Source organism: Carcharodon carcharias, chromosome 9, assembly GCF_017639515.1.
Source record: "Carcharodon carcharias isolate sCarCar2 chromosome 9, sCarCar2.pri, whole genome shotgun sequence".
Classification (NCBI taxonomy): domain Eukaryota; kingdom Metazoa; phylum Chordata; class Chondrichthyes; order Lamniformes; family Lamnidae; genus Carcharodon; species Carcharodon carcharias.
The window spans coordinates 22511893-22531184 of NC_054475.1; the positions used below are offsets into that span (position 1 = coordinate 22511893).

The following is a 19292-nucleotide window of genomic DNA, read 5'->3' on the forward strand; positions in this document are numbered from 1 at the left end:
CAGCCTCCACAGTATTTTGCCTTTATAAAATAAAAGTCTGTCGCATCAAATGATGGGACATGCTAGAGATGCTAGAGTCAAGTTTTATGATTTTCCTTCCTTTGCCCTTGACCTGATAAATGTTGAGCATATCAAACAGTAGTTTGAAGTTAATATAAGGAATGTTTGGTTTTAATGTCATTGTATTCAAATTCATAGTCCATGGGTTCAGCAATCAGCATTGACGACTGAATACAGCATTGATGAGTGAGTTTTCATAATGCACTACATAATTTCGTATTCATGTTTAAAACTTTCTTTTCTTTCAGGTTGTAAAATGGAATCAGTTTACTTAAATGTAGAAGCAGTAAACACACATCGCGACCGGCCACTGGTAAAGATTGTGTTTTTCTTCAACTAGCTTTATAGCTGTGTGTGTTAAGTCCTAAATGACAATGTAAATGGTCTTTTCTATTTAATTTTTCTTCTTTGTAAGCAAAGTTCTCGGACATGGGCGTTGTTGGCAAAGCCAGCAAGTACTGGCCCTCCCTACTTGCCCTGAGAAAATGGTGGGCATTCTAGAACTTTTGCAGTCTGTGTGGTCGAATTATTTACATAATGATAGAGAAGATAACACAGCAAATTTATGGCACAGAAGCAGGTCATTCAGCCCATAATGTCTACATTGCCAAATTTGGGTTATCCAGCCTTATCCCACTTTCAAGCTCTTAAAGAAAATTTATGATATTGGATATGGAGTTCCAGAACTTTAACCCAGTGACTATAGGTAATGGCAATAGATGTCCAAGTCAAGTGGTGTGTGACCTGAAGGTATCAGACTGTTTGCATCTCACATCCCAGCTCAATGATTCTGAGCCAGAGAGATTGGAGACAGAGGCATCTACAGCAGATGTGTTTGCTCAGGACTGCCTCACTGTCCACTAACCCTCAAATACTCCAGTTTAGGAACATGGCCTGCTTTGCCATATCTTAGTTTTAAATTATTTCTTTTAATTGTGTATGGTTTTTAGTTTGTAAGTTTTTTTTCCCCCTTTTTCTAGAGTGCTACCTTGCACTGAGCAGTGGACAAAGAATATAAACAACTGCTTCAAGTTTAGAAGCATTGCAAGTTTAAAAAAACAAGAATCTCCTCCAACCTTATTGAAATTTTTGCAGAGGTAACAGAGAGTAGACAACGGCAATGCAGTAGATGAAGCTTTAATAAAGTGCCCCATAATAGACTAATGAATAAGATCAGAGAATATGAAGTCGGGGGACATTTGGCAGAATGGTTTGCTAGGTGGCTTCAAGACAAAGCAGAAAGTGGAAATAAAGGGTAGGTATTCAGAGTAGCAGAAACTGGTTTAGTGTTGGGACCAGTGTTGTTCACAATTCACATAAATGTTTTCTTTATTTGCAGAGAACACTAAATTGGGGGGGAGGGAGATATTCTACTGAGGATGACTGCAACAAATTACAGGAGGACATTAATTAACTTGCAGAATTGGGAAAATAATTGACAAGTGAAGTTAAACACAGATAAGTGAGAGGTAGTACACTTTGGTAGGGAGAATAGGAAGGTCACTTATCACTTGGAAGATACAGGTTTAGGTGAAGTAGAGAACAAAGGGATCTCAGAGTACAAATACATCAATCACTAAGTTGCAAGGCCAATAAAAAAAAACAAACACTAGGCTTTATTTCTAGATGGTTAGAATAGAAAAATAGGGAAATTATGCTAAACTTGTATCTAGCCTTGGTTAGAACATTTTTTTCCATTCTTTTCATGGGATGTGGGTGTTGCTGGTAAGGCCAACGTTTGTTGCCCATCCCTAATTGCCTTTGAACTGAATGGCCTTGCTAGGCCAATGCAGAGGGCAGTTAAGAATCAGAATAGATAAAGATGGCACACTTCCTCCCCTAAAGCACATTAGTGAACCAGATGGATTTTTACAACCATCAGTGATGGTCGTTGTGGTCACCGTCACTGAGAGAGCTTTATATTCCAGATTTATTAATGGAATTTAAATTCCACCAGTTGCCATGGTGACATTTGAACTTGTGACCTCCCCCAGGGCAGTAGCCTGGGCCTCTGGATTAGTAATCCAGAGACATTACCACTACATTACTGTCACCCCCTTAGAGTACTGCAAGCAATTCTCGTCGCCATATTTTGAAAAGGATATAGAGGCACTGCAGAGGGTGCAGAGATAATTTACAAGAATATTTAACCATAAATGTGTGGATATATGTACCAGGAAAGAATTGACAGGCTGGGTCACTTCTGTTGAAAAAGAAGGCTGAGGGGTGACCTAATAGAGGTCTTTAAAATTGAAATGTTTTAATAGAGTGGATACTGAGAAAATGTTTCCTCTTGTGGAGAAGAGCACAACTAGAGGCCATCATTATAAGATAGACACCAAGAAATCCAGGAGGGAATTCAGAAGAAACTTCTTTATCCAGAGTGGTGGAAGCTTGGAACTTGTTGCACAGGGAGTGGTTGAAGTAAATTGTATCAATGTATTTAAGGGGAAACTAGGTAAGCATATGAGGGAGAAGGGAATGGGTGGGTTACAATTGTAGATTTAGCTGAGAAAAGGAAGGAGGCTCGAGTGGAGCATAAATACCGGCAAGGACTGGTTGAGTTGAATAGCCTGTTTCTGTGCCTTCATACCCTTTGTAATCCTCCTGTGCACTGAATTCCCACCTGCAACAAATTCCTGACTTTAACATTCTATTAGTGCTGCACTTTTATTATGACCACTCCTTGCTACCATTATGGAGAATATTAGTACTTGACCATTTTAGTCTAAGTAACCTTATAAAAACATGGTAAGTTTCAAATACTGTCAAACAACTCTCTAGCACTGAAAATTAACTTTGACAAATATGGAGTCTCATTCCTTTAAATATTAATATTTGGAGATTTGGGAAAATACTTTTACTTTTTCACTTTTTTATCTCTCTCTCTCCCTTAACCCCGCCCCCCCTCTGTTTCACTTTCTGTGCCTGACTTTACTGGTTCAGACTTCATGCTACTCATTAACGATTCTTCAGTTTGATTGGTTAAGGAGACACAAAGTTGCTTGTACTGTTAACCGCTCCCAAATAGTTTGAAGAGGACATTGAGTTTTTGATGATTGATGAGAACTTCAAATGTCCATAAAAATTCTACCTGCAGTGTAACTGCTGCTGGTGTTTGTCACTGACCAGATTTCTGGCCCATTGTTTCTTTGGTATGGTAACTTATGAGTTTGGTTATTTATGATAAAGTTTATTTGGCAAGGTAAGAGGCTGCTTGTACAATATTCTACCAGTCTTTGAACTCAGAACAAGAAAGCCAGCGCTGAAGATATCCTTGGTTGGCCTTTGTGCTTAGATTTCCCTTACAAGCAAGGTTTTCTTTGTAGCTATTGGTGTTTTCTAGGAGGTTGAACAAGAAGAAACCTTAACGGTCTGTTTTGGAAGCATGCTACAAACTAGAATACTCTTGTTCTGTACTTTTTTGAGATTTTGGAATTTAGGAGGCCTAATTTATCCTGGCTTTCTGTTGGGTAGCTTTTGTATTTTTTTTTTCTGTCTTCAAATGGGGCAGGTAGATATAGTGCATCAATTTATCATACTTGCAACAGCAAATGTTGCTGTGTGTGAAACAGTTGATGTGTGCAAGCCAGCAGACATCTGTTATCTCAAATGGTTGAGTCATTAAAATTAATTTCATCATAAAGAGAAGCCCTATGTACATTGACTCATTTTACTGTTGAGTTTGTTTTGTTTCTTGCTTTGTTTTTTGCTATTCTTGTTGTGGGAAGCGGGAACATTTATTGTTGGAAGTATGGTGAGAATATTTTTTAAATGCTAAGTAATCGTTTAAAATCAGGTTGGGTGCTTGGGATAGGAGTAATATTAAATAAAAAACAGAATAGAAAAATGTTTATCAAGTTGAACACGGCATGATCCAGAGTGGCCTTCTGTAGTTTTGAATTGTTTCTCAGATCTGATTAGTTTGTACTGCTTACATGACTGTTAATGCCAGGTGTTAACTTGGACCAATCAGCAAGCTAGAAGGAATTCCACAAAAGCAAACATTGTGTAAATAGGTAAATGTATAGATACCTAGAACAAATATTTTGCAAGAATTCAAATGATTAGGGTAACATTTGCCTTTGTGAATTTTAAGAAGGGATAAGATGTTTTCCATGAGTGCTATCTATCATCATTTGGGGGGGAATTTACACCAGTTCTTAACCATTTGGAACTGACAGCAATGCATAAAGATTGGCTCAACTTTTCTACCTTCCTTTCCTGTCCTTGGGTTCTTTATAACTTATATTCAATCTCTCCAGTAGTATCTCTGATCTATCTTATTTCTTCACCTTTTTTTTGTACCTATGTATTCTAGCTCTGAAGGTTTCATCAAACAATATGTTCCTGTGTGATTTAGTTTCAGTGAATCTGTACTCAGACTTGCATAGAATCTGAAGCACAAAAGAGGCCATTTAGCCTAACTGGTCGGTGTCACTGTTCATACTCCACATATTGTCATTCTCTCTTTGTTTACCTCTTCTATGCAAACTTGGGTAAAGTAGCTATTCAGTGTACTTGCTATTTCAGTATCATCTGTTGTGAGTTTATCTTTGTCACCTCAATATGCCCCATACTTATTTTCTTTATCATTCTGTCATTTATATACCTATTAAAAACTTTGCATTTGTTTTTATATTCTTTGATATTTTCCATTCATATTTCATCCATGCCTTCCTCATGTTTTTAACCTCTCCCCTAAGCTCATCATATCCCCTTTTATCATGCTCTCCTTTATTGCTCACATGCTTTGCATCTACCTTTTTCTCTAGATCCACACACAATGTATTTTATTCCAATGCTCAGGGCAGGACATCTGGACAAATTGTCTCCATGATTTCATTCAGCTCTGCACAAAGTTCTCACCTATCAATGCATTGTCATTAAAATGTTTTTTGTCAAAGGTATAATGGCACAAATCTACAGGCAATATCTAAATTTTCTGACAGGGACGTAGTTTGGATCTAAATGGTTAGAAGCTGGTTTTAAGTAGATTGAAATTGAAATGTTCCTTTTTCCTACAATTTTCTAAGGTTAGCTCATCAACATAATTACAGATGCTGATTTGGACAGGGAGTGGAAAATTCCATGCCAATGCAATTTAAATGATGTGAAATATTAACGGGCAATAAGAATTCTGAAAACTATTGGAAAGGGACCTAAACCCATTAACAACCTTTTCCATGGGAAAGTTTGTTGAAACAAAATGAGCAGAAGTGGAGGAAAAAGAAACCCAAGGTACAAGCACAAATCTGCAAGTGAGTGATAGTGCAGTACAGCACCCAACCCCAATTTGACCACTGAAATCAAGTGGGTGCTGATAAGGTAGATGTGAAGTGCTTGGCCCTTTTAGTGACATCATGGCGCTATTCCCATGGATCAGCACTGCAATATGAATGAAAGAGGTTATGGAAGGGCTGGGTACTTTGGTGCACAGGCCCTCTACCCCTGGAATCCTAGCACCAAATAGTGCAGCCCTACTGACCAGGACCCCATGAAGACAGTTCCCCCACAATTACCAAGAGGGAGATATAAAAATTACTACTGAGATGATTGTCGGCTCTGTGGAGGATATGACCAAACAAGCTGTCCTGTCTTTGCATAGTCCATTCTTTCATATAATACCATTGAAAAGATGGCACATTATGACTGAAATATTTCCAAGGAAGTACTCCGCATTAGTTTGTCAAATATTCGTACATCTTCATGGTGACATCTGATCACTTTCCTTTAGAAATCAGGGTTCTCAATTGCACTAATTGTCTGTCAAAGTCAGGTATATTAACCTGTATCAACAGATATGAGTATAGATGAGCACAGAGAACCTCTCATGAGGTATGGCATCCATTGAGTTCTCCTCCTTTCAGAGAAGTGAAGTTTATATTGAGAAATTCATTGGGGCTGCTAAGAACCCATTAACCAGCAGAAAAATAACAAAAAAATTAAAGCAGTTGAGAAATGACTGACATGCACTTTCTTTAGCATTATAATACGCTTTCCATGACCTTTTCTGCATAGCTATGATTATGAATGGGCATCCTGTACACATCAGCATAAAATGGCAGACAGAACATTGCCACCCCCAAGCTAACATTTAAATGAAGTAGCTATCAGTTTGAGACATGCACTTTTGACATTTACTACCATGATGCAAAGTGGTTGGTGATCTGATATTACAAGATTGGCAATTACGTCATGTAGGTAAGGTAAACTTGATCACAAAATCTGGACTCAGCTGTGGGAAAATATGTTCTATGGTTCACAATCTTTTCAAATGGATCCATTTTCTAGCTTGCTTCGAAATTGACACTTACATGTGATGCAGAAGAAGTTCTGACTTTTATAATAACATAATGTCAAACATAAATACCCAAAAAATGAATTAAACTTGGGAGAGTGATAACTTTTGAGACATCACATCTGGATAATGAACAGGAATATGAGAAGGCATTTACTTCAGATTTGTCCTGGTTCACTTCATACCCAATGGATGTTCAAAAATCCTAAAGGATTTAATCCTTTTTTATTAATTCATTCACGGGATGTAGACTTCACTGGCTGGGCCACTAGTTGCAAGTAGCGAGTATTCCATCACACTGCTGACTTGTGCCTTGTAGATGGTGGACAGGCTTTGGGGAGTCAGGAGGTGAGCTACTTTAATGACTCACATCGATTCTTAGCCTCTGACCTGTCCTTGTAACCACAGTATTTGTATGGCTAGTCCAGTTCAGTTTCTGGTCAATGGTAACCTTCAGGATTCAGTGATGGTAATGCCATTGAACATCAAGGGGTGATGGTTAGATTATCTCTTGTTGGAGATGGTCATTGCCTGGTGCTTGTGTGGTGTGAATGTTATTTGTCACTCGTCAGCCCAAGCCTGGATATTGTCCAGATCTTGCTGCATTTGGACATGGACTGCTTCAGTATCTGAGAAGTCGTGAATGCTGCTGAATATTGTGCAATCATCAGCGAACATCCCCACTTCGGACCTTATGAAGGAAGGAAGGTATTTGATGAAGCAGCTGAAGATGGTTGTGCCGAGGACACTACCCTGAGGAACTCCTGCAGTGGTGTCCTGGAGTTGAGATGACTGACCTCCAACAACCACAGCCATCTTCATTTGTGCTAGGTATGACTCCAACCAGCGGAGAGTTTTCCCACTGATTCCCATTGACTCCAGTTTTGCTAGGGCACCTTGATGCCACACTCGGTCAGATGCTCCTTGATGTCAAGGGCATTCACTAGGGGGAAGTGATGGCGTAAACCATAGACCCAGGGTAATGTTCTGGAGACCCGAGCTTGAATCCCGCCATGGCAGATGATGGAATTTGAATTTAATAAAAGTCTGGAATTAAGAGTTTAATTAAAAGTCTAACCATTGTCTATTGTTGTAAGAACACATCTTTAAGGAAGGAAATCTGCCATCCTTACCTGGTCTGGCCTACATGTGACTCTTTAAATGCCCCCTGAAGCTAGTCAGTTGTATCAAATCGCTACAAAGTCACAGTCCTTCAAGGAAGAGAATGTGTCCAGATGACAGAGAATATGTTGAACACTATCTGCATGTAGCAAACCTATGCTTCAAGAGATTGATCTTGAACCCTTTAACTGGGAGCTGTAAGTGACACATGTTTGATGGCAAACAGGAAAGCTTTTTAAATGTGCTATAAATAACATGTACCATGGTCAGACATGCACTACAAACAAAATGCGTTTGTGTGCATTGATAAAGGCTCAATGCCGATGAACACTAAGAATAACCAATACTTGGTTAATAATGTGAATTGTACAATTTCAGATTATTAGTTTGGTGTTGCCATGCTTTACTGTGATTTAGTTTTCAGGGTTAGTGTGTATTTGATAGAGTTCAAAGTACAAGTAGCCTTTGGCAGCTTTCCAGTTTTTCTTTTAATTTAAAAGATGCAGTAGCTTTAGTGTAGTAGCAGCAATTGATTTTGACATCTTTCATTGTCTTCCTGCATGGCAATCTTCGAAAGCCTTCATTCATCCTTTTCCAAAAGCATGATTCTCTTTGGCTACATGATGACCCTAAATATCTCAACTACTGCAATTGTAATGTCAAAGCAGGCAATTTGATAGATCATAAATTGGCTGTCATCAGCAAAAAAGATGCATTTGATTTGAATTGCTTGAGGCTGCAGTGAATCTTCTGCCTGTGCCACCAAGCCCCGCCCCCCCACAGAGTTAATGATTATTCAGTGCACAATAAACTTGTACCTGACGTTGAGAGGTTATTTCAGGATTTCAATATATAAGTACAGTTAAAATGTGAATGCCGACTAAATATTCAGTGAGGATATACTGGGAGGCTATTGAAGCTCAAGATACTGACTCTTCACAACTTCCCATTTCTTTGAAGAAATTGACTCAAACAATTAAGTCCACTTGCAGATATCTTTGCACTTTAACCAATGGCAGAGGATTGGAAAATGATAAATTTGACTCCCACCTTTAAAAAGAGAGTAAAAAATGAACCAGCAAGTTGTCAGATCTGTATTGAGACCTCAACTTTTTTTAATAAGCCAAAAAAGCTGAGCCCCAAATTATGGATCCCTGGGGGAACGCCACTGCTCGCTAATCAGAGTACATTCTCTACTCTCCATGTCCTACCTCTCAATTACCAATTCATGTCATAAGGTTACCTCCCAAGTTCCAAGCACTAATTTTCATTAATAATCTCTCATGCAGAACCTTGTCAAATGCCTCTTGGAAGTCCATAGAAACAGTATCCATTGACACACTCCTGTTCACATTCCTGCTTGCTTCATAAATCTACTCTGACCCTTTTATCAGCACATTTGTTCAAGACCTTAATTTTAATCATAGTCCCTGATAATAGATTTGAGTGCCTTCCCACAATTGATAAAACTAATAAGTCTGTATTTTTCTATTTTTTGCAGACTTTAATTTGTGTGTGGTGGGGGGGGTTTATTTAACTCTGTTAAAGCTAACATATAAATGCAAGTTGTTGTTGTAAAAGAGTTAGGAAGTTGCAAAAAGACATGTGCAGATTAAGTGAATGAGTAAAACTGGCAGATGAAGTTCAATGTCTAGAAATACAAGACCATTCACTTTGAATCCAAGAAAGTCAGATCAGATTTTCTTAATGTTGAAAGACTAGGAATGATGGAGAAGCAAAGGAATTTGGGTGTCTAGGCACACAAACAACCAAAAACTTGTGCACTGGTACAAAGTAATTAGTGCTAATAGAATGTTGGCCTTTATCTCAAGGCAGTTGGCAATAAAGGGGAGCAGGTTATCCTTCAGTTGTCTAGAACCTTAGAACCCATCTGAAATACTGCACTCTGGATGGATATTTTGGTCTTGGAGTGGGTATGTGCAGCTTCACCTCCATGACACCAAGGTCTAAAGGGTTAATTTATGAGGCCAGGTTGCATAAGCCAGTCTCGTATTCCCTTAAGTTTAGAAAGTTGAGAGATGATCTAATTGAGATATTTAAAATGATAAAGGCATTCTATAATGTAGATACGGTGAAGCCTTTCCTTCTCATGGGCAATAACAACTTGAATTTATGTAGTTATGTAATCTCTCAAGGAGTGTCATCAAACAAAATTGACAACAAGCCACGCAAGGTCACCATGTAGGAGATACAGCCAAAAGCTTGATCAGGCAGGCAAGTTTTAAGGAGGGCAGAGAAGTAGAGATGGAGATGCTTAGGAAGGATACCCAGAACATGGGGCCCAGGCAGCTGAAGGCAAGGCCCACCAGTGTGGAGCAATTAAAATCAGGTATGCGCAAGAGTTCAGAATTGGAGGAATGGAGAAATCTTAGCCAGGTTGTAGGGCTGCTGGAGATTTGAGATGGGAGAAATGGTGAGGCCATGGAGGGATCTGAAAACAAGGATGAAAATTTTAAAATTCTGGCAATGCCAGACCAGAAGTAGGTCAGTGAGCAGCAGGACAATAGTAAACAGGATGGTGCAAATTAGAATATAGACAGCAGAGTTCCAGTTTATGTAGGTTGGAAGCTGGGAATCTGGCCAGAGAGCATCGGAATTGTTGAGTCTAAAGGGTTTCAGCAGCTGATGAGCTAAAGCAGGGCCGGAGTCAAGTAATGTTATGGTGATGGAAATGGGTGGTCTTGAACCACTGCAGAATGTGTACTGTTGGTAAAATCACAGTGCTTTTAGTTAAGGAGTTCCTGGGTTTTGACAGAGAAAGAATGAGGATATTTAGTTCCAAGTCAGGATGGGGCGCACCTTAGAGAGGAACTTGTGTGTGGTGGCGTTCCTGCACTTGCTGCCCTTGTCCTTTGAGATGGGGGAGATTATGGGTTTGAAAGGTGCTGTTGAAGGAGCCTTGGTGTGTTGTTGCAGTGCATCTTGCATATGATACACACTGCAGCCAAAGTGTGCTGGTGATGGAGGGAGTGAATCATTCAAGGTGGTGGGTAGAGTGCCAATCAAGCTGGCTGCTTGTCCTGGAGTGTATTGAGCTTGAATTTTGTTGGAGCTGCACTCATCCATGCTAGTGGAGAGTAATAATCTACCAGCATCTTAACTTGTGCTTTGTAGATGGCGGACAGGCTTTGTGGGTAAGGAGGTGAGTCACTCACCACAATTTCCAGCATCTGACCTGCTCTTGTAGCCACAGTATTTATGCGGCTATTCCAGTTAAATTTATGACCAATAGTGATTCTACCCCAGGATGTTGATGGGCGATTTAGAGATGGTAATACCATTGAATGCCAAGGGCAAGTGATTAGACTTTTTTGTGGAAGTGGTCATTGCTTGGCACTTGGCGGCACAATTGTTATTTGTCACTTATCAGCCCAAGACTGAATGTTGTCTTGGTGTTGAAACTTTGGATGTGCACCTACTTGCAGTGGTCATTGTAGATTAAAAGTGGACAATCGAATTCCTCCTGTAACTGAAACAGTCATTTCCCTTGGATGGGGACTCATCTAACAGGTCATTCAAATTGTTTGGAACAGATTGCTGGGTCAAACCATTTAATTCAAACACAAACATTGTGTAAGCCCAAAGAACGCTAGTTGACATTTCCAGTATTGAAGCTTCCTCTGAGCTGGCTGTTTTTGTTTCAGAATTCCAGTATCCTCAGTATCTTTTTTATAGTGCATGTTTAAGAACTATATTTGTGCCACCTTTAACTCTGCAAATAGCTGATCACCTAATCTAGTTATGAGAGATGCAGGTTTTAATGTTCGCTTGCTCTGAGGAATCTCAAAGAAATTTGGAGCTAAATCTTCAGCGGTAAAGATAGCAATCAATCTGAAGCCATCAGGAGTATCGGATGTCAACTTACCGGATAATTTGTCACCTCCCGCTGTTTGCAACCCCCTCTGTCACAAATTTATTTATCTGCATGAATGTTTTTGTACACCCGATCACGGTTTGCAGCCCCAAAACTTTGTTCGTCCGCGATTTAAAATTTTGAACTTCACACCTAAACACGCATTAGTTCTGAAAGGGTAATAAAACACTGAATTCAGAGGCCATTAAAAACGCTGCTTGTCTTTGCCATGTAGAAAGCACGCACTGCGCATGTACCTGCACTGCGCATGTGCCATCTCCAACTGCATGCATTTGCTGTGATTTACACATTACAGTAATCCCCAACCAATATTTTGCAACACATGTACAATACAGTACTTTACTAAAAATGAGCGAGTCAGAGCCAAGCTGAAAATGTCCCAGGAAAGTGATGACACTTGAACAAAAATTCACAATCTTACACTGAAAATTGGTGCAAGTGTTAACATGTTGGCCAGGGAATAGTCTGTGGATTCATTCATAATCAGATACGTTAGGCAGTCTGAGGAAAAAATAAGGGCCAGTGTCAATGTTTCTGGTAGTCATAGTGCCAAGTTAACTTTTGTGAGCATGAGAGATCTACACTTGGAGAAAATGGAGAAGTTACTCAACGTGTGGAGAGAGCACCAAAGGGCGATCCCAGTTAATGGTCCAATCATTTGAAACAAAGCAATTGAAACAAAGCACATAAATAGTAAAGAGGGTAGTGCTGGTGTCACCGGTGAAGGTGGTGCAAAAGGTGCCTCTCCTTCAACTTCCAAAGGATTCTCAGCCAGCGCTGGATGTTTCGATCGTTCTAAAAAGCGTTTTGGGCTGCATAATGAGAAGTTGGTGGAGGAGGCTGCTTCAGCTGACTATGCAACTGCAGGAGAGCTTCCCAAGGTGTTGCAGGAATACATTGAGGAGAGAGGCTACCAGGCAAAGCAGGCCTTCAACACACAAAACTGGCCTGTTCTGGAAGAAGAAGCCAAATACGACCCACATTTTGAAGCGGTTTAAAGTGGCAAAGGAAAGATTGACACATCTGCTATACGCCAATGTGGCTGGCTTTAAATGTAAAGCTATGCTGGTTTATAGGTCAGAAAACCCTCAAGCTTGCAAAGGGAAAAATAAATCTCATCTGCCAGTACTTTGAAAGGCTAACAGCAATTCCTGGGTTACAGCAATCGTATTTGAAGACTGGTTTGCCAATTGCTTTCTGCCAGAGGTCTGCACTTATCTGTGGGGGGGGAAGAATCTGTCTTTCAAGATCCTATTAATCTCCAATAATGCACCTGGGCATCCACAATCTCGCAAAGAACCATCAGATGTTGACTTTTTTTTAACCCCCAAATACAACCTCACTTATCCAACCAATGGACCAGGGGGTCATTTCCTCATTCAAGGCTCACTACACCCAATGAAGCTTCAGCCACATCTTTCACCTTCTGGAAGCAGACTCTTCAACCACAGACCGTGATTGCTGGAAGGAATTCAACATCCTCATAGCAGTAGCCATAATTAAGGACTCATGGGATGAAGTTTGAGTTTCAACTAAAAATGCCTGCTGGAAAAAAGTTTGGCCTGAGGCTGTGAATGATTTCACAGGGTTCCCCAATGTGGATGCTGAAGTGGCCAGGATTGTTAACTTGGCAAAGCAAGTTGGAGGCAAGGGATTTGAAGGCCTGACCACAGCTGAGTTGGATGAGTTGTTTCAATCTCATCAAGAGGAACTCTCAACGGAAGAATTGTTTGAACTAATGAGATTAAATGAGCCTAAACAGGAGCAGGAAGAGGAGCCTAAAAAGGTTCAGTTCACGACCAAGATGATGGCAGATCTCATAAGGTCAGCCAAAGATTTGAAAATCAGGCAACAGACCATGATACAAGCATGGAAAGAAGCTTTGCCTTTTGTAGAGCAATTGAAGCAACTATTGCTCCTTACTGAGAACTTTACAAAATTGAAAAACAGAAAGTGAAGCAGTCAACAATAACACAGTTCTTTTTATCCACATCAACGCCTACATCAGCATGTCATCTGCTCCCACTACTTACACTCTCATGTAGAGTACAGTACCTGTACAGTATTTTGTACTATTCTGTAATTGACAAGTTTTACATTGTTCTTTTCTTGCATTGCCAAACAATAAAATTGTCTTGAATTTATTCAAAAACATCATTATTATTGCTTCTTTTCCTTTAAAAATGTCCAATTTGGGGATGGCTGGAACCTATCTAATTCACTCCCATTATATAGTATGTTCACTGTTTGCGATTTGACCCTTTGAGACTTCTCAGGAATGGAACCCCTACAAATGGCGGAACTTTACTGCATACAGAAAATAAGCAACCATGATGCAGGGTTCGGTTTGTGTTCAGTTATTGCAGGAGAAGCATTTTTTGTTAGTTTTGATATTTTGAGGATGATAGTAATGTTTTTTTTATCACTATATTAATTACTATTCCTTTCCTGTTTAATGTTTGCTAAGTTTATCAAATGACATAGCCTGAATTGTGGTACAATGTGTATTCTTACAATTATTTCAATAAGCCAGAGAGTAATGATCAGCATTCTTCGTTTGACCTATTTACTTAGATATTGGCCACTTCAAGGTGTACCCTCAGGTGTGTAAGACTTGTAAGGGCCAATAATGGTTTCATCATCACAGGTCACTTCCCAAGGAATTTTGTAGTGTCAAAACCCAAGTCCTTAAAGCCAACAGGGTTTTTCTTGGATGTGAGAGAAATAAAGATTGATATTTATGAGTTCCAGAATTCAAACCAGGAGAAGCAACGCAAAGTACTCTTAAACTTGAATCAATCTGCTGCATCATTCCAGCAATAACATCAGATCACGAACACTTCCTGCAAACAGCCGTCTTCAAGGACAAATGTCAGTGAAGTGATTTGGGCAATGGAGAGAAAATTCTTTTGGGTACATGGATGAAAAAGATCATCATCTAGGAGAGTTTCCCCCTACAGATGGAACTGGGGTTTCTTTAGATGAGTTTTTCTACGTCGGTTGTTCTTAGTTTAGGTTTGGATACTTTCCTGCATTCCAAAGGCTACAGGAAAAAATACAAGGCTCTGCTTCTATTAAATGGCCCTTGGGAGAAAGACAATTGCCCCTACATATATTTTTGCAAAACCTTTCAGAAATAAGGTTTATAGCTTTGAATTTAGTCAACATTATATTATGATCTATTAACTGTATTTTCTTCTTCCACAGAATGTTTCATTAAATCGCACACGGGAGGAGGCACTGAGTACTGTCCCACATCATAAGTAATTGGAACCTTTTCAATGAATAATTCAACTGGTTATTAACATGATGTTCATTTGGACCCACCAAAATTAATTTACCAATTTTAATGAACAGCAATCCAAGAGTATTTTCTGGAACAATAGGGTTATAAAATTATTGGAGATCTGCTTTTGTGTAATTTGCTCAATCTTGCAACCAAACAACCTAAAATCCAAATTTTGCATATTTTCATATGGAGTAATTCATTCCTTTTTCAGTTAATAGCTAGAAATTAACTGGCTGAAAGAGGTATCTATGATTATCTATGATATTAGGTACTCATCTGCAAGCTGAATGACAAGAACAATTTCAGAAGCACAGTTGTAGTCATTTAACCTTTCTTTAATCTTGGCAATCCAATAGACACTGATGAACAGAAGAAATATGGAAAATATTTTCACCAATGGATTGCTTAATTGTGTCATTTGTGAAGTCAGTCTAGAGGTGAAAATATTCTTGTACTTCAGTCATATCATTCGGTATTCTGTTTGTCACAAAATGTTTTTATTTGCATTGTTTATGCACATACATCAGTCTTTGTGTGACTGTTATAATTTAAATACTTTATATTTTAACCCTTATTTATTTCCCTGTAAATTTTTAACTTGTTTGGTGAAACACGAGATGTTTCGTTCCACCAGAGTACAATCTTGTATATTAAAAATATTCTTGTTTTTTTCAAATATTTTTAACGTCATATGATGATCATGCTCTGTTCTCATAGCATTTGTTTTTCTGAGGATCTAGTATAAAACATCAAATAAACCAAATACAAGCCTCTCAGAAGAACTTAATAAAATTGCTATACATCATACTGGTCAGCATGCACTGCCAGACATTTTCCCTATGTTTAAACAAAATTGAAACTTGAACACTAATTTGGAAAGCTTTACTGAAGTCCTAACTTAGTTTTTTAAAAAAGGTTTTTCCTCACCTGTGGTGTAACAGGCCTTAACCCTGTCTTACTATTTATAGTATTTTATATTTCGTCATGAGGACAATCTGTTTTCCCAAAAAATTATACAATGTGGTAGTCTTCTGTAGAGTAGTAGATAAGTACTGTTGTTAGCACTGTAATGTTCTGAATTGCTTTGTTTTATTTCTGTTATATTTGTATTCCAAACTCTTGGTTGTCTGTTACAATGATAATTTTAATCTGACTGGAATGCCATCTAGCAACACAATGAGTTGTATCAGGGAAGCCACAACCAACAAAAAGGGGGCCTCAATCTTTTACATAAATATATGGGTTTAAGCCAAGTGACTTCTGAAAAGCATGACCACAAATTTCAGTTGTGCTTAAGGTTTTTCCATTTTAATAAGGGGATTTGAGTTTTAATAATGCAGCTGAAAACCAAGTGAGCAGTTTGTTAATTGGTAACTAATAATTGCTCAATACTTAATGGTTGTGATCGACTCTCAGTAGGAACTTGAGAATTAATAAAACACTGGGCATTCATCTTGTTGAGTTTCATTCCTGTAATAAGTGGAGCTTCAGACCTTTTTTTGTACTACAGTAAAACTTATAAATTACATGTTAGGGACTGGCATTGTGTCCTTTATTTGCCGGTGTCCTAATTTTCAAAATAACTGTTATGTGTATTGTAAACATTTTCCAATAGAATGTGGAGTTCTTAACCTTGCATTCATAGCAGAGAAAGTGTTCTATACATAGGGTAGAGCCACGTAAGCATTCATTCCCCAAGAACAGCTTCTCTGCAATGTGCATGCAGGGTAAGGAACTCCAAATTCAACAAAAGCTATTTCTTTACAAAAGGCATTGCAACCTCATGCTAAACAGCATTCACTCACCTCACAAGAACTTGGAGACAAAGAAAGCAAGCTGCAAGAGGAAGCACCAGTGATCTCAACTTAGCGAAATTTCCAGATACAGCAACTTTGCAGCAGGCTGCATTCCATGATGTAAAAATGTTTCATGCATTGAACGCAGTCCGTTATTTCTAATTTTAGAGTCTGTGGTATCAGAATGTCTCGTATATTTTCTTCAAATTATTTGGGTCTCAATAAGTGTCTGTTTTTTGCAGGTCTCCATTTTTTGGAAGAATCCATTTTCGCAGCTTTCACTGCAGTTTGCTTTAAGTTTTGAGCTTTATCTGCATTCAGTGATATTGTGAACAAATTACAACTTTTAACTTGGGTCATCTTAACTGGAGTCAGTTCAAAATTTAGTGAAGTGTTATAAACTTGACTATGCCTCTTATAAAGTAAATGCTACTCAGTCTTTCATGTTGATACAATTATTTAAGTGGGATAAGTATTGCCATTCTGTGAAGGGAGTGCAAACTATACATGCTGAGCGAAAAACACATAGCTATCAATTCATAGTCAGCAATTTAATTTTTGTCCGCATGGCAGGGTGAAAATATGAGCAGTTAATAGCAGCAGATCTTATTCAGATTAGTTTGGTGACCTCTCCCAAAACAATTTTAATGCTTTTGTCAACTTTGTTTTTAATTGTTTACGTTTCCAGACTTTTTAAGCGGGTGAACCGTTATTTCTGGCTGAAGTACTGTCTTTGTGCTGTTTCACAGGGTTACCAGTGAGTCATTCTGCCATTATTTGGATCATTCTTCTAAATTTCCACAGTCTGCCGCTTGACTAGGAATTGACACTATTCACATTGCTGGAGATGGTACAGCAGAATCCCACAAAGCACTTAACATTCACTAAAATTTTATTGCTTGATTCCTCATTATCTGATGGGTAAGATACTTAGCTGTCCTATGCTTGAATCAGGTATATGTTATTGTGATTCAAGACTGGAATTTGCCTATAGGGTTTGAATTCAAGATCACTATCAGAGGTCAGCTTAAGCTCTGTGCTGTTAAATCTCAAGTTCCCTTTTATTTGTTCTTGACTTTTTAATTATATTTTATTCCTCACCAAGCTAATCAGAACAAACTGAGTTCATGCCACTGACTGTTACAGCGATTGTGTGAGACTTATTTGATGCTACCATCCAGCTATGTAACCAGAGGTATCAAAAGTAAATTGAGTTTACAGAAATATCAAGTCTGTAGCTTAGAATGCACACTCTGACCTATTTACTGTGAGAAAATAAAGGTCTTTACGCAAAGTTAGACATATGTAAACGCACAGTGTACAGGCTCCCAGAGTAATGTGTTGTGTAAACTATAAAAGTTGTGAATTTAATATTGACATATTTATAAATGTAATGGTGGAAAAATGCATCTTTAGTTTTAAAAAGCTGTGTCTAAGGATTATTTTGAATTATTGAATATGTTAAATGATGATTTCATTGTCCAGAAAGATGAATTAATTTCAATGAAGAAAGCTCATCCAGGAGAAATACTGTACCACCATTTTGCACAAAGCAGTGAGAAAAAAGTATCTACATTAAATTATCAATTTTTAAACTTATGTAATTATTTTATCTTTGTACTTTGTAACTGGGAGGACCTGTGTGCCATTGGTTAAATAGAATAAATCATGTTTATGGACAGTTAAATGTATGCTTTTTACTCTGAGAAAATTATTGCCTGATTTCTGTGTGTGTATAATTCTCAAGAAGGGAACGCGTATTCATCGGGGGCAAAAAAAATAAATTCTCTCCTGTATAAAACAAACTATGTCTTGATGTTCATTTGGTTATACACCACCTAACAAAACACTTGTACTTCCTTTTAAGTCTTTGCTCATTATTCCATTATGACTGCATTATCTCGTCTGAGATGTATCTAATGTATTTATAGACTGGATTGATTGTCCAATGCTGGGAAATAAATATGTCAAACTGCTGAGTAGTTACACCAGGATGGGACAGAATGTTGCTCCTAAATAGCTTCAAGGGCCTGCTGGAGTGGAAGAAAATGGCAACAAGTTGCCTGCATGAAACAATATAATTCTTTGTGAAAAATTTGCATTACACCAATGAGACCAGACTCTAATAGGACTGCACACACCCCTCTTCAGCTCTTATCCCAGATCGCTCTTCCTCTCCCCACCTTTCTTTCGCTACCCCTTACTGCATACTATACACTGGATTTTCTTTTATTCATTCATGGGATGTGGGTGTCACTGGCTGGGCCAGTATTTATTGCTCATCCCTAATTGCCCTTGAGAAGGTGGTGGCGAGCTGCCTTCTTGAACCGTTGCAGTCCATGTGGAGTAGGTACACCCACAGTGCTGTTGGGCAGGGAGTTCCAGGATTTTGACCCAATGCAGGGGTCTTGCAGGAAGGCCCTATATCCTCTGATTAAATAGCACAAGTAATTGTGAATATAGTGAATGTTATTTCATATTTTAAACACAGTCACTCACATGGGCAAATACAGTTTTACCTGATGAGATATAGAGGGGTGAGAGCATTGTGGGATGTGTCTCAAAGTTATCTTTCACCTCTGCCCATCTGAGATCTGCATTAAGAAAATGGCATAGAAAATACTAGGCTTGGAAATCGCTACTTTACTCCAGTCTAAAGAGCAGGGTCCATTCGATCAGAAAAGCAAACTTCTGTTGGATCTCTTTTAGTATTGTTTCAGTATTTTTGTAATAGAGCTCGTGCAAAAATGAGAACATAATCAGGAATGTAAATTGATCTGTTTTGATGGGAACTGTTGCTGTTTGTGTTGCCTCCATTATAAGTGATGA

General features: G+C 38.6%; 1 protein-coding gene across 5 annotated transcripts in view; it reads left to right on the top strand.

The window, feature by feature from the left end:
* Nucleotides 1-18268, top strand: part of LOC121281750 (6-phosphofructo-2-kinase/fructose-2,6-bisphosphatase 2-like) — a 65270-nt gene extending 47002 nt beyond the window's left edge. For all 5 annotated transcript variants that reach the window (XM_041194685.1, XM_041194683.1, XM_041194687.1 and 2 more), the window contains 2 exons: nt 309-373; nt 14586-18268. In XM_041194685.1, coding sequence (XP_041050619.1) covers nt 309-373; nt 14586-14645 — 125 coding nt within the window. In that variant the 3' untranslated portion in view covers nt 14646-18268. The remainder of the gene's footprint in view (nt 1-308; nt 374-14585) is intronic.
* Nucleotides 18269-19292: the final 1024 nt, after the last annotated feature.